Source organism: Anser anser, assembly GCF_964211835.1.
Source record: "Anser anser genome assembly, contig: HAP1_SCAFFOLD_777, whole genome shotgun sequence".
NCBI classification, from domain to species: domain Eukaryota; kingdom Metazoa; phylum Chordata; class Aves; order Anseriformes; family Anatidae; genus Anser; species Anser anser.
The window spans coordinates 1-15,392 of NW_028153518.1; the positions used below are offsets into that span (position 1 = coordinate 1).

A 15,392-nucleotide genomic window follows, 5' to 3' on the forward strand; every position below is an offset into this window, starting at 1 on the left:
TTTTCGGCTCATTAATTCCCATTTTTTGGACATTTTCCCATTTTTTGCTCATTGTTCCCATTTTTGGCTCATTAATTCCCATTTTTGGCCATTTATCCCCATTTTTTGCTCATTCTTCTTATTTTTGGTGCGTTAATTCCCCTTTTGGCTCCTTGTCCCCATTTTTGGCGCATTTATCCCCAATTTTTGCTCATTCTTCCCTTTTTTGGTGTGATAATCTCCATTTTCGGCTCATAAATTCCCATTTTTGGCCATTTGTACCCATTTTTTTCTCATTCTTCCCTTTTTTGATGTGATAATTTCAATTTTCGGCTCATTAATTCCCATTTTTGGCCATTTTCCCCAATTTTTGCTCATTCTTCCCGTTTTTGGTGCGTTATTTCCCACTTTTGCCTCCTTGCCCCCGTTTTCGGCGCGTTCGTCCCCGGTTTTGGCTCCCGAGTTCCCGTTTTTGCCTCCTTAATGCCCGTTTTTCGCTCGCTCGCCCCGTTTTCGGCGCGTTTGGCCCCGTTTCCCCTTCCCACGGGTGCCCCGCCCCCTCTCCCGCAGGCCCCGCCCCCATGCCGCCGCCCCGCCCCGCCGTGACCTCGCCCCTGCTCGTGACGTCAGCGCCCGTCGCGACGTCATCGACAGCTGTGACATCATCGACAGCCGTGACGTCATCGACAGCTGTGACGTCATCAACAGCTGTGACGTCAGCGCCTGTCGCAACGTCGCCGCCTATCGCGACATCGCCGAGGGCCATGACGTCGCCGACGGTCGTGACATCGCCGAGAGTGACGGCGTCGCCCGGGGTCGCGACGTCGCCAACTATCGCGACATCTCCGAGAGCCTTGAGGTCCCCGAGGGCCGTGACGTCACCGAGAGCCGTGACGTCACCGAGAGCCGTGACGTCACCGAGGGCCGTGACGTCACCAACCGTCGCGACGTCCCCGGCCCCCGCGCCCTCGCCAGGTATCACGACCCCGCCGACGATCGCGCCGCCGCCGCCGACTGTCGCAGCATCGCCAGCGGCGACCGCGATGTCGGCGCCGACTAGCGCGGCGTCCCCAAGTGTCCCGGCGTCCCCGTCCATCGCCGCGTCCCCGACTGTCGCGACGTCCCCCCCAGCCGTCGCCGTGTCGCCGACTATCGCCACGTCGCCGCCGACTATCGCCGCGTCGCCGGCCGGCCGCAAGCGCAAGGCGCGCTCGGTGCGCCAGCGGCCGGCGCCGGGCGAGGAGCCCAACATCTGCGTGGAGTGCGGGCAGAGCTTCGCGCGGCGCGCCGCGCTCGCCGCCCACCGCCGCCGCCACCGCGCCGCCAGGGCCGCCCCCAGCGCGTGCGGCGCCTGCGGTGCCAGGGGGGCTTGCGGCGCTCGCAGCGCTTGCAGTGCTGCTAGTGCTAAGAGTGCTTGCGGTGCTAGTAGCGCTTGTAATGCTACTAGTGCTTGCAGTGCTAGCAGCGCTTGCAGTGCTACTAGTGCTAAGAGGGCTTGTAGTGCTAGCACTGCTTGTAGGGCTGCTAGTGCTTGCGGTGCTAGCGGCACTAGTAGCGCTTGTAATGCTACTAGTGCTTGTAGTGCCAGCAGCGCTTGCAGTGCTACTAGTGGTACGAGTGCTTGCAGTGCTAGCAGTGCTTGTAGGGCTACTAGTGCTTGCGGTGCTAGCGGCACTAGTAGTGTTTGTAGGGCTACTAGTGCTTGCGGTGCTAGCGGCACTAGCAGTGTTTGTAGGGCTACTAGTGCTTGCGGTGCTAGCAGCGCTTGCAGTGCTACTAGTGCTAAGAGTGCTTGCAGCGCTAGCAGTGCTAGTAGCGCTTGTAATGCTACTAGTGCTTGCAGTGCTAGCAGCGCTTGCAGTGCTACTAGTGCTAAGAGGGCTTGCAGTGCTAGCAGTGCTTGTAGGACTGCTAGTGCTTGCGGTGCTAGCGGCACTAGTAGTGTTTGTAGGGCTACTAGTGCTTGCGGTGCTAGCAGCGCTTGCAGTGCTACTAGTGCTAAGAGTGCTTGCAGCGCTAGCAGTGCTAGTAGCGCTTGTAATGCTACTAGTGCTTGCAGTGCTAGCAGCGCTTGCAGTGCTAGCAGCACTTGTAGTACTAGCAGCGCTTGTAGTACTAGCAGTGCTTGTAGTGCTAGCAGGGCTAGTAGCGTTAGCAGCGCTACTAGTGCTTGCAGTGCTAGCAGTGCTTGTAGTGCTAGCAGGGCTAGTAGCGTTAGCAGCGCTACTAGCGCTTGCAGTGCTAGCAGTGCTTGTAGTGCTAGCAGGGCTAGTAGCGTTAGCAGCGCTACTAGTGCTTGCAGCGCTAGCGGTGCTTGCAGCGCTACTAGGTCTTGCAGCGCTAGCCGTGCTTGCAGTGCTCCCGGTGCTCCCAGCGCTTGCAGCGCTAGCGGTGCCAAGAGCGTTAGCGGTGCTCCCAGTGCTCCCAGTGCTCCCAGGGCTTGCAGTGCTCGTGGCGCTCAGAGCCCTTGCAGCGCTCGCGGTGCTCCCGGCGCCCGCGGCGCCTGCGCGGACTGCGGGAAGAGCCTCGCGCGGCGCCCGCGGCGGTGCCCGTCGGCACCCGGCGTCGGCGTCGGCGGGGCGCCCAACACGTGCGGCGAGTGCCGGCAGAGCTTCGGGCAGACGTCGGACCTGGTGAAGCACATGCGCATCCACACCGGGGAGAAGCCGTACGCCTGCGGGCACTGCGGGAAGCGCTTCAACGTCTCCTCCAACCTCATCCGGCACCGGCGCATCCACACGGGCGAGCGGCCCTACGGCTGCCCCGAGTGCGGCAAGCGCTTCACCGACAAGTCGACGCTGACCCAGCACCGGCGCACGCACACCGGCGAGAAGCCCTACGCCTGCGCCCGCTGCGGGAAGAGCTTCAGCCGCAGCTCCCACCACAAGCGGCACCAGCGCACCCACGGGGCCGGGGGGGCGCCGGGGGGGGTACTGGGGGTATTGGGGGTGTTGGGGGTATTGGGGGGACTGGGGGGGGTATTGGGGGGGTATTGGGGGTATTGGGGGTAGTGGGAGGGGTATTGGGGGTACTGGGGGTATTGCAGGGGTATTGGTAATGGGGGGGGTACGGGGGGTATTGGGGGGGGTATTGGGGGTGTTGGGGGGGGTATTGGGGGTACTGGGGTGGGTACTGGGGGTATTGGGGGTGGTATTGGGGGTAATGGGGGGGGTATTGGGGGTACTGGGGGGGGTACTGGGGGTATTGGGGGTGGTATTGGGGGTAATGGGGGGGTATTGGGGGTAGTGGGGGTAGTGGGAGGGGTATTGGGGGGGGTATTGGGGGGGGTAGTGGGGGCACTGGGGGGGTATTGGGAGTACTGGGGGTACCGGGGGGGGTACTGGGGGCGTTGGGGGGGTACTGGTACCGGGGGGGGCGGGGGCAGGGGGCGGTTGGGGGGTTCTTGGCGCTGTGGGGGTGCCACGCGCAGCGCTGCTAGGGGGGGGCGGGATGTGGGGCTGGGGGGGGGATGTGGGGCCGGGGCGTTAATTAGCGGTAACGAGGGGCTCGGGGGGCGGGCGCGCGCGCGCGCGGCCGAGCGGATCGGGGACAAAAAGGAGAGATTTGGTAAAATCGGGGCTCTGCTCGTCACTGCCCGGCATCGCCACCCCCGGGGGGGGGGGGGGCAAATGACGTCATATGGGGCCCACAGCCCCCTGCCCCATAGGGCTGGGGGGGGTCCTATGGGGCTGGGGGGGTCCCTATGGGGCTGGGGGGGTCCCTATGGGGCTGGGGGGGGGTTATGGGGTGGGGGGGGGGCTATGGGGCTGGGGGGGTCCCTATGGGGCTGGGGGGTCCCTATGGGGCTGGGGGGGTTCCTATGGGGCTGGGGGGGGGGCGTATGGGGCTGGGGGGGTCCCTATGGGGCTGGGGGGGTCCCTATGGGGCTGGGGGGGTTCCTATGGGGCTGGGGGGGGGGGCTATGGGGCTGGGGGGGGGCTATGGGGCAGGGGGGCTCCTATGGGGCAGGGGGCTCCTATGGGGCAGGGGGGGTCCTATGGGGCTGGGGGGGGGGCTATGGGGCAGGGGGGTCCTATGGGGCTGGGGGGGTCCCTATGGGGCAGGGGGGGTTCCTATGGGGCTGGGGGGTCCTATGGGGCTGGGGGGGTCCTATGGGGCTGGGGGGGGGCTATGGGGCAGGGGGGGTCCCTATGGGGCAGGGAGGAACCTGGGGGTCCCAGCGCTGACCTTTGGGGGGGGGTGTCCCAGCAGGGGGGGACTGACGCCACTGGCCCCATAGCGAGCCCCCGGCCCCATAGCGAGCCCTTGGTGCAGGCCCAGCTCCGGCCCTGCCTCACCCCGTGCGGGGGCCGCGTCCGCAGTGGGGCAGGGCGGGCACTTGGGGGTCGCTATGGGGCAGGGGGGGTGTGCGGGGGGGGGGCACCTGGCTCCCCAGGGGGTCCCGAGCCCCTGTGGGGCGGAGTTGGGGGGCCGGGACCCCCGATTGGGGTCCTATGGGGTGGGGGGGTGGGGAGGGTGTGGGGCAGGGTGTGGGGTGGGGTGTGGGGCGGGCTATGGGGTGGGCTATGGGGCAGGGCTGTGGGGCAGGGCTATGGGGCAGGCCATGGGGCAGGCTGTGGGGCAGGGCCATGGGGCAGGGCTATGGGGCAGGTTATGGGGCAGGCTATGGGGCAGGGCTATGGGGCAGGCTGTGGGGCAGGGCTATGGGGCAGGCTGTGGGGCAGGGCTATGGGGCGGGCTATGGGGCAGGGCTATGGGGCAGGGCTGTGGGGCAGGGCTGTGGGGCAGGGCCGTGGGGCAGGGCTATGGGGCAGGGCTATGGGGCAGGGCTATGGGGCAGGGCTGTGGGGCAGGGCTGTGGGGCAGGGCTATGGGGCAGGGCTATGGGGCAGGTTATGGGGCAGGGCTGTGGGGCAGGGCTATGGGGCAGGGCTATGGGGCAGGCTATGGGGCAGGCTATGGGGCAGGGCTGTGGGGCAGGGCTATGGGGCAGGGCTATGGGGCAGGTTATGGGGCAGGGCTATGGGGCAGGCTATGGGGCAGGGCTATGGGGCAGCCGTGGGGCCATGCCGTGCCCCCCCCCCAGCCCCCCCCAGGAGCTGCGGGCCAAAAAAAAAGGGGGGGCGCCCACCTGGGGGTCCCCGCGCCCCACAAGCGGCCTCCCCCCGACCCCTCCCTGCCCCACAGCGCCCCACATCTCCCCACAGCCCCCCCATTCCCCCCCCCCCCCCCAAAAGTAACCGCGGCGGGGGCACGAACGCCTTCGGCTACCGGATCTGCCGCTGACGTCACCACCCCGATGACGTCATCACCGCCCCGATGACGTCATCACCGCCCCGATGACATCACCGCCATGACGTCACGAGGCGCTGGGAGCCGAGGGGGGGTTTATTAAAAGCAAAAAAAGGGGGGGGGGGGGGAAAGGGGGGGGGGGTCCCCGGAGCCGGGGCAGGGGAAATTTGGCAAAACCCGCGCCCCCCCCTCCCCCCTAATAAATATGCGGCGTCCTAATGAGGGGGCGGGGCCTCTTCCGGCAGCCAATCGGCTCCCGCCCCCCCCCCCCCGCCCCATAGCGCTCGTGTCCGTGTCTCCCCCCCCCCCCCCAGTGTCCGCTCGCTGCGCGCCCCCCCCCGGAGCCGTGGGTCAGTCCCGTGGGACCCCCAAGTTGGGGGGGGCTGGAGGGGGTCGGTCCGTGGGCGCCCCACGCTTGGGGGGCTGGAGTGGGGCTGGCCGTGGGGCTGGCCGTGGGGCTGGCCGTGGGTCCCGCCGTGGGGCTGGCTGTGGGTCTCGCCGTGGGTCAGTCCGTGGGGCTGGCCTTGGGTCCCACCGTGGGTCCCGCCGTGGGTCTCGCTGTGGGTCTGGCCGTGGGTCCCGCTGTGGGTCTCACTATGGGTCGCTCCGCGCTATGGGTCCCGCCGTGGGTCTCGCTATGGGTCTGGCCGTGGGTCCCGCTGTGGGTCTTGCTATGGGTCGCTCCGCGCTATGGGTCCCTCCATGGGTCCCGCTGTGGGGCTGGCTGTGGGTCCCTCCATGGGTCCTGCTGTGGGTCCCGCCGTGGGTCCCGCCGTGGGTCTTGCCGTGGGTCTGGCCATGGGTCCCGCTGTGGGTCCTGCTGTGGGTCTTGCTGTGGGTCGCTCCGCGCTATGGGTCCTGCCATGGGTCCCACCGTGGGTCCTGCCGTGGGTCACTCTGTGCTATGGGTCTTGCCGTGGGTCTGGCCGTGGGTCCCGCTGTGGGTCCCGCTGTGGGTCTCGCCGTGGGTCACTCTGCACTATGGGTCTTGCCGTGGGTCCTGCCGTGGGTCGCTCCACGCTATGGGTCCCACTGTGGGTCCCGCTGTGGGTCTTGCCGTGGGTCCCGCCATGGGTCTCGCTATGGGTCCCGCTGTGGGTCCCGCCGCGCCCCACTCGTGGCTCAGTCCGCGGGCCCTGCTCTCGCCCCAGCCCCGCCGTGGGTCCCGCCGTGGGTCCGGCCGCCCCCTTCCTCCGGGTCCCGCCGTGGGGCCGCCCCCCGGCCCCACTCGTGGGTCAGCCGCCGCCGTGGGGCCGGGCGGCGGCGGGGAGGGGACCGAGAGGGGGGGGGGAGCCGAGGAGCGGGGCGGGGGGGGGAGAAGGGGCGGCCGTGGGGCAGCCGTGGGGCGGCCGTGGGGCGGCCGTGGGTCACTGTGGGGCCGGGGCCGGCGGCGTGGGGCTGAGCTCGGCCGAGAGCGCGTCGAAGGCCCGCAGCATGGCGTCGCGCACGCGCTCCGTCAGCGCCGGGACGTCGGCGGGGCCCAGCCCCTGCGTGGGCAGCGGGGGCAGCACCTGGATCACGCACTGCCCTGGGGGGCGCGGGGGGGGGTCACCGGGGGGCCGGCCCCATAACTTGTCCCATAACCGGCCCCATAGCCGGCCCCATAGCTCGCCCCATAGCCTGCCCCATAGCTGGCCCCATAGCCCGCCCCATAGCTGGCCCCATAGCCAGTCCCATAGCCCACCCCATAGCCCGCCCCATAGCCAGCCCCATGGCTGCCCCATAGCCTGCCCCATAGCCAGCCCCATGGCTGCCCCATAGCCTGCCACATAGCCCACCCCATAGCTCACCCCATAGCCAGCCCCATAACGTGTCCCATACCAGCCCCATAGCCTGCCCCACAGCCCTCCCTATGGCCTGCCACATAGCCGGCCCCATAACTTGTCCCATAGCCAGCCCCATAGCCCGCCCCACAGCTCGCCCCATAGCCGGTCCCACAGCCTGCCCCATAGCCAGACCCATAGCCCACCCCATAGCCTGCTCCATAGCCAGCCCCATAGCCAGCCCCATAACCTGCCCCATAACCAGCCCTATAGCCTGCCCCATAACCAGACCCATAGCTCACCTCATAGCCAACCCCATAGCCAACCCCATAGCCTGCCCCACAGCCGGCCCCACGGCCTGCCCCATAGCCAGACCCATGGCCGGCCCTATAGCCTGCCCCATAGCCCACCTTATTGCCTGCCCCATACCCAGCCCCATAGCCCGCCCCACAGCCAGCCCCATAACCCACAACACATCACCCCACCCCATGCCCAAGCAGCCCCCTCCCGTGCCCCACAGCCCCCTCCGCCCCCCAAGTCCGCCCCCCAAGTCTGCCCCCCAAGTGCGCCCCCCAAGTGCGCCCCCAACCCGCGCCCCCCTCACCGGCGGTGAAGCGCCGCTCGCGCTTGCTGTAGAAGTGCTGGTAGGAGGAGATGACGATGGGGACGACGGGGACCTGGGGGGGGGGGATGGGGGACGGAGGGGCCCTCAGTGGGGCCGCCCCCGCCCCATAGCGGCCCCACAGCGGCCCCACAGCGGCCCCCCAGCGGGCCCCGTACCTGGGCCTGGACGGCGAGGTGGAAGGCGCCGCGCTTGAAGGGCAGCATGGAGCCGCTGTGGTTGCGCGTCCCCTCGGGGAACACCCACACCCGCACCTGGGGGGAGACGGGGGGCTCAGCCCCATAGCGGGGGGGCGGCCCCATAGCGAGGGGTGAGCCCCATAGCGAGGGGTCGGCCCCACAGCGCCCCATATCTGCCCCATAGAGCCCCACAGAACCCCATAGAGCCCCATATCTGCCCCATAGCGCCCCATATGACCCCATATGACCCCATAGCGCCCCATATCCACCCCATAGCGCCCCATAGGACCCCATATCCCCCCATATCCGCCCCATAGAGCCCCATAGTGCCCCATACCCACCCCATAGCACCCCATATCCACCCCATATGACCCAATAGCACCCTATATCCGCCCCATAGCACCCCATAGCACCCCATATCCGCCCCATAGCACCCCATAGCACCCCATAGTGCCCCATACCCGCCCCATAGCGCCCCATATCCGCCCCATAGCACCCCATATGACCCCATATCCCCCCACACCCGCCCCATAGCGCCCCATACCCACCCCATATGACCCCATGTGACCCCATATGACCCCATAGCGCCCCATAGAGCCCCATATCCACCCCATATCCACCCCATATCTGCCCCATAGCACCCCATATGACCCCATAGTGCCCCATAGCACCCCATACCCACCCCATAGCACCCCATATCTGGCCCATAGCACCCCAAATGACCCCATAGCGCCCCATACCTGCCCCATAGCACCCCATATCCACCCCATAGCACCCCATAGAGCCCCATATCCACCCCATAGCACCCCATATCCACCCCATAGCGTCCCATAGTGCCCCATATCCCCCCATATCTGCCCCATATCCCCTCATATCTGCCCCATAGCACCCCATATGACCCCATAGCACCCCATATGACCCCATAGCGCCCCATACCCGCCCCATATCTGCCCCATAGCACCCCATATGACCCCATAGCGCCCCATAGTGCCCCATACCCGCCCCATAGCACCCCATATCCACCCCATATGACCCCATAGTGCCCCATACCCGCCCCATAGCACCCCATATGACCCCATAGTGCCCCATACCCGCCCCATAGCACCCCATATCCACCCCATATGACCCCATAGTGCCCCATACCCGCCCCATAGCACCCCATATGACCCCATAGTGCCCCATACCCGCCCCATAGCACCCCATATCCACCCCATATGACCCCATAGCGCCCCATAGTGCCCCATATCCCCCCATATCTGCCCCATATCCCCCCATATCCGCCCCATAGCACCCCATATCCACCCCATAGAGCCCCATACCCACCCCATAGCACCCCATATGACCCCATCGCGCCCCATATGACCCCATATGACCCCATATCCCCCCCACCCGCCCCATAGCGCCCCCCCGGCACTCACGTCCTGGCTGAGCATGGTGTGCGCGGCCTCGGCCATGACGCTGATGGCGTCGCGCGTGCGCTTGCGGTCGATGAAGATGATGCCGCCCAGCCAGCACGCCGCCCCCACCGCCCCCATGTAGAGCAGCTCCCGCTTGGCGATGGGCACGCAGCGGTCGGGGAGCACCTCCATCATCCCTGGGGGGGGGACGGGGGGGTTATGGGGCTGGGACACGGGGCTATGGGGCTGGGACACGGGGTTATGGGGCTGGGACACGGGGTTGTGGGGCTGGGACACGGGGTTGTGGGGCTGGGACACGGGGCTATGGGGCTGGGACACGGGGTTGTGGGGCTGGGACACGGGGTTATGGGGCTGGGACACGGGGTTATGGGGCTGGGACACGGGGCTGTGGGGCTGGGACACGGGGTTATGGGGTGAGAAAGGGGGTTATGGGGCTGGGACACGGGGCTATGGGGCTGGGACACGGGGTTATGGGGTGAGAAAGGGGGTTATGGGGCTGGGACACGGGGCTATGGGGCTGGGACACGGGGTTGTGGGGCTGGGACACAGGGTTGTGGGGCTGGGACACGGGGTTATGGGGTGAGAAAGGGGGTTGTGGGGCTGGGACACGGGGTTATGGGGCTGGGACACGGGGTTATGGGGCTGGGACACGGGGCTATGGGGCTGGGACACGGGGTTGTGGGGCTGGGACACAGGGTTGTGGGGCTGGGACACGGGGTTATGGGGTGAGAAAGGGGGTTGTGGGGCTGGGACACGGGGTTATGGGGCTGGGACACGGGGTTATGGGGCTGGGATACGGGGTTATGGGGCTGGGACACGGGGTTATGGGGCTGGGACACGGGGTTGTGGGGCTGGGACACGGGGCTATGGGGCTGGGACACGGGGTTATGGGGCTGGGACACGGGGTTATGGGGCTGGGACACGGGGCTGTGGGGCTGGGACACGGGGCTATGGGGCTGGGACACGGGGTTGTGGGGCTGGGACACGGGGTTGTGGGGCTGGGAAGGGGGTTATGGGGTGAGAAAGGGGGTTATGGGGTTGGGACACGGGGTTATGGGGCTGGGACACGGGGTTATGGGGTGAGAAAGGGGGTTATGGGGCTGGGACACGGGGTTATGGGGCTGGGGAGGGGGTTATGGGGCTGGGACACGGGGTTATGGGGCTGGGGAGGGGGTTATGGGGCTGGGACACGGGGTTATGGGGCTGGGGAGGGGGTTATGGGGCTGGGACACGGGGTTATGGGGCTGGGGAGGGGGTTATGGGGCTGGGACACGGGGTTATGGGGCTGGGGAGGGGGTTATGGGGCTGGGACACGGGGTTATGGGGCTGGGACACGGGGTTATGGGGCTGGGACACGGGGTTATGGGGCTGGGACACGGGGTTATGGGGCTGGGACACGGGGTTATGGGGCTGGGACACGGGGTTGTGGGGCTGGGACACGGGGTTATGGGGCTGGGACACGGGGTTATGGGGCTGGGACACGGGGTTGTGGGGCTGGGATACGGGGTTGTGGGGTGAGAAAGGGGGTTATGGGGCAGGGAAGGGGGTTATGGGGCCGCGTGTGCGTAGGTCGGGGAGCACCTCCATCATCCCTGGGGGGGGGCGGGGGGCTCAGAGCAGGGGGCTGGGGGGCCGGGGGGGGGGTTATGGGGCTGGGGAGGGGGTTATGGGGTGAGAAAGGGGGTTGTGGGGCTGGAGAAGTAGTTATGGGGCTGGGAGTGGTGGTTATGGGGCTGAGAAGGGGGCTGGGGGGGGGTTATGGGGCTAGGACATGGGGTTATGGGGCTGGGAGAGGGGGTTGTGGGGCTAGGACACAGGGTTGTGGGGCAGGGAAGGGGGTTATGGGGCCAGGATACAGAATTATGGGGCTGGGAGCGGTGGTTATGGGGCTGGAGAAGTGGTTATGGGGCAGGGAATGGGGTTGTGGGGCTGGGGGTTGTGGGGCTGGGCAGGCAGCAGGCTGGCAGCAGCCCTATGGGATAAAGGCGCTGCCTATGGGGCCGCTGTGGGGCAGCCATGGGGTCACTATGGGGCAGCCATGGGGCTCCCATGGGGGATCTATGGGGCTGCTATGGGGAACCCATGGGGAATCTATGGGGAATCTATGGGGCTGCTATGGGGCAGCCATGGGGCAGCTATGGGGCAGTTATGGGGCAGTTATGGGGCAGCCGTGGGGCAGTTATGGGGCAGTTATGGGGCAGCCATGGGGCAGCCATGGGGCAGCCATGGGGCAGTTATGGGGCAGTTATGGGGCAGCCATGGGGCAGCCATGGGGCAGCCATGGGGCAGCCGTGGGGCAGCCGTGGGGCAGCCGTGGGGCAGTTATGGGGCAGCCATGGGGCAGCCATGGGGCAGCCATGGGGCAGCCATGGGGCAGTTATGGGGCAGCCATGGGGCAGCCATGGGGCAGTTATGGGGCAGCCATGGGGCAGCTATGGGGCAGCTATGGGGCAGCTATGGGGCAGTTATGGGGCAGCCATGGGGCAGCTATGGGGCAGCTATGGGGCAGCCATGGGGCAGCCATGGGGCAGTTATGGGGCAGCCATGGGGCAGCCATGGGGCAGCTGTGGGGCAGTTATGGGGCAGCCATGGGGCAGCCATGGGGCAGCTATGGGGCAGCCGTGGGGCAGCCATGGGCAGTTGTGGGGCGCACCCAGGAGGTCGAGCGAGCTCTGGTGGTTGCTGACGACGACGTAGGGCTGCCGGGGGGGGAAGTGCTGGGCGCCGCGCACGGCCATGCGGATCCCGCAGAGGTGCTTCACGTGCTGCAGCAGCCCCCGCAGGATGCTGCGGAGCCCCCGTCACGGCCCCGCCCCTTCCGCCCTAAGCCCGCCCCTAGCCCTTCCGCCCTAAGCCCCGCCCCTTCCGCCCTAAGCCCCGCCCCTTCCGCCCTAAGCCCCGCCCCTTCCGCCCTAAGCCCCGCCCCTTCCGCCCTAAGCCCCGCCCCTTCCGCCCTAAGCCCCGCCCCTTCCGCCCTAAGCCCCGCCCCTTCCGCCCTAAGCCCCGCCCCTTCCGCCCTAAGCCCCGCCCCTTGCCTCAAGCCCCGCCCATCAAACGCTGCCCTGCCCCAGGCCCCGCCCACCCCCGAGGCCCCGCCCACCGGGAGGCCACGCCCCCACCCACAGCCCCGCCCACCAAAGGCCACGCCCACCCGGGCTCCACCCACCCCCGAGGCCCCGCCCACCCTCAGACCACACCCCCACCCTACATAAGCCCCGCCCCCTCCTGCCCCTCCCCCATAAGCCCCGCCCACCGCCCCACAAGCCCCTCCCACCCCCTCTAGGCCCCTCCCACCCCCTCTAGGCCCCGCCCCCTCCCTTAGGCCCCGCCCACCCAATCCCCCCTCCCCCCCCCACTCAGCCCCCTCCCCCTTACCCCGCCCATCCCCTTTAGGCCCCCCCCACCCCCCATTAGGCCCCTCCCACCCCCTCTAGGCCCCTCCCACCCCCTCTAGGCCCCGCCCACCCCCTCTAGGCCCCGCCCACCCCCTCTAGGCCCCGCCCACCCCCTCTAGGCCCCGCCCACCCCCCTCTGCCCCCTCCCCCTCCCCCCAAGCCCCTCCCCCTTACCCCTCCCACCCCCCTCCTCCCCCTCCCCCTCCCCCCAAGCCCCTCCCCCTTACCCCTCCCACCCCCCTCCTACCCCTCCCCCTCCCCTCCGTCCCCTCCCCCACCCCCATAAACCCCTCCCCCTCCCCCATAAACCCCTCCCCCTCCCCCACAAACCCCTCCCCCTCCCCCCCAAGCCCCGCCCCCCCCCGGGGGGAGGCCCCGCCCACCGCATGTTCTCGACGTCGCGGCCGCGCAGGGCGCAGAGGGGGAGGGCGAGCAGGGCGAGCAGCAGCACCCAGCCGTGGAAGAGGAACATCTTGAGGAAGAAGCGCGCCGAGCGGCTCCGCGCCAGCACCGCCCGCGCCAGCACCAGCGCCAGCGCCGCCAGCGGCAGCCACATGGCCTGCGGGGAGGGGGCGGGGCTTAGCGGGGCACGCCCACTTAGGCCACGCCCCCAAGGGACACGCCCATATAGGGGCAGACCCGATAGGATGCGCCCATATGGGGTGGGTGCTAAAGGGATGTGCCCGTTTAGGCCACGCCCACAAGGGACACGCCCGTATAAACCACGCCCACATGGGCCACGCCCCCAATGGGGCACGCCCACATAGGCCACGCCCCCAAGGGGCACGCCCACTTAGGCCACGCCCCCGAGGGACGCACCCATATAGGGGCAGACCCAATAGGATGCGCCCATATGGGACATGTCCTAAAGGGATGTGCCCACTTAAGCCACGCCCACAAGGGTCACGCCATATAAACCACGCCCACATAGGCTACGCCCCCAAGGGACACGCCCACTTAGGCCACGCCCCCAAAAGGATACGCCCATATAGGGGCAGACCCGATAGGATGCGCCCATATGGGGTGGGTGCTAAAGGGATGCGCCTGTTTAGGCCACGCCCACAAGGGTCACACCCATGTAGGACACGCCCATATAAGCCACGCCCCCAAGGGACACGCCCATATAGGGGCAAACCCAATAGGATGCGCCCATACAGGACGTCTCCTAAAGGGATGCGCCTGTTTAGGCCACGCCCACAATGGTCAGGCCCGAATAAACCACGCCCATATAAGCCACGCCCCCGAGGGACACGCCCACTTAGGCCACGCCCCAAGGGACACGCCCACTTAGGCCATGCCCCCAATGGATGCGCCCACAGAGGGGCAGACCCGATAGGATGCGCCCATATGGGGTGGGTGCTAAAGGGATGTGCCCGTTTAGGCCACGCCCACAAGGGTCACGCCCATACAAACCACGCCCACTTAGGCCACGCCCACTTAGGCCACGCCCCCAAGGGACGCACCCATATAGGGGCAGACCCGATAGGATGCGCCCATATGGGACATGTCCTAAAGGGATGTGCCCACTTAGGCCACGCCCACAACGGACACGCCCATGTAAACCACGCCCACATAGGCCACGCCCCCAATGGACTCGCCCAAATAAGCCACGCCCCCAAGGGACACGCCCATATAGGAGCAGACCCGATAGGATGCGCCCATATGGGGTGGGCGCTAAAGGGATGTGCCCGTTTAGGCCACGCCCACAATGGTCACGCCATATAAACCACGCCCATATAGGCCACGCCCAAAGGGGCACGCCCACTTAGGCCACGCCCCCAAGGGACACGCCCATATAGGAGCAAACCCAATAGGATGCGCCCATATGGGACATGTCCTAAAGGGATGTGCCCGTTTAGGCCACACCCACACGGGTCACGCCCATGTAGGCCACGCCCCCAAAGGGCACGCCCATATAAACCACGCCCCCAACGGGACACGCCCCTATAGGCCACGCCCACAGGGGGACACGCCCCTATAGGCCACGCCCCCAATGGACACGCCCCCAAGGAATAGACCCAATAGGACACCCCCGTAAGGGACATGTCCTAAAGGGACACGCCCACACAGACCACGCCCCCACGGACACACCCATGCTGGCCACGCCCCCAATGACCACGCCCCCCCACCCCACCCCGAACCTGTCCCAAACGGCCCCAAAATGTCCCAGGGAGCCCAAAAACGCCCCCGGGAGCCCCAAAACCGACCCCATTGGCCCCAAAACCGAGCCGGGGACCCCAAAGTGACCCCAATCTGCCCCAAGGACCCCAAAAACGCCCAAGGGAGCCCCAAAACCGACCCCATTGGCCCCAAAACCGACCCCAAAATGCCCCAAACTGGCACAAACCTGACCCCAGGACCCCAAAAACACCCCAGGGAGCCCCAAAACCGACCCCATTGGCCCCAAAACCGACCCCAAAATGCCCCAAACCGGCCCAAACCTGACCCCAGGACCCCAAAAACGCCCCAGGGAGCCCCAAAACCGACCCCATTGGCCCCAAAACCGACCCCAAAATGCCCAAAACTGGCACAAACCTGACCCCAGGACCCCAAAAACGCCCCAGGGAGCCCCAAAACTGACCCCATTTGCCCCAAAACTGAGCTGGGGACCCTAAAGTGACCCCAATCTGCCCCAAGGACCCCAAAAACGCCCAAGGGAGCCCCAAAACCGACCCCATTGGCCCCAAAACGGAGCCCAAAACGCCCCAAACCCCAAAACGTGACCCGAAGCTGCCCCAAATCCCCCCCAAAGGACCCCAAAACTGACCCCAAAACCCCCAACC

General features: G+C 67.3%; 2 protein-coding genes across 2 annotated transcripts; one reads left to right on the forward strand and one right to left on the reverse strand.

The window, feature by feature from the left end:
• Positions 1-6: 6 nt before the first annotated feature.
• On the forward strand, positions 7-3,037 carry LOC310891998 (uncharacterized protein; the record flags this gene model as incomplete). The annotated part of the gene is made up of 4 exons (XM_083854189.1): positions 7-954; positions 1,111-1,321; positions 2,426-2,918; positions 3,026-3,037. The coding sequence occupies exons 1-4, from the start codon at positions 561-563 to the stop codon at positions 3,035-3,037; spliced, it is 1,110 nt and encodes a 369-aa protein (XP_083710315.1). The 5' UTR covers positions 7-560.
• Positions 3,038-5,331: 2,294 nt separating this feature from the next.
• On the reverse strand, positions 5,332-13,262 carry AGPAT1 (1-acylglycerol-3-phosphate O-acyltransferase 1). Its single transcript, XM_083854188.1, has 6 exons — positions 12,993-13,262; positions 11,868-12,001; positions 9,215-9,390; positions 7,776-7,871; positions 7,600-7,672; positions 5,332-6,760 (listed from the first exon to the last, which is right to left on the reverse strand). Exons 1-6 carry the CDS (start codon positions 13,163-13,165, stop codon positions 6,600-6,602), a joined length of 813 nt encoding a protein of 270 aa, XP_083710314.1. The 5' UTR covers positions 13,166-13,262; the 3' UTR covers positions 5,332-6,599.
• Between the last annotated feature and the right edge of the window lie 2,130 nt (positions 13,263-15,392).

Coding starts and splice junctions, on each gene's coding strand:
- AGPAT1 (XM_083854188.1), bottom strand. CDS start 13,165: ATGTGGCTGCCGCTGGCGGCGCTGGCGCTGGTGCTGGCGCGGGCGGTG. Junction 12,002..12,992: donor CGCGACGTCGAGAACATGCG/GTGGGCGGGGCC, acceptor GGGGCTCCGCAG/CATCCTGCGGGGGCTGCTGC. Junction 7,673..7,775: donor ACCTCGCCGTCCAGGCCCAG/GTACGGGGCCCG, acceptor CCCCCCCCCCAG/GTCCCCGTCGTCCCCATCGT.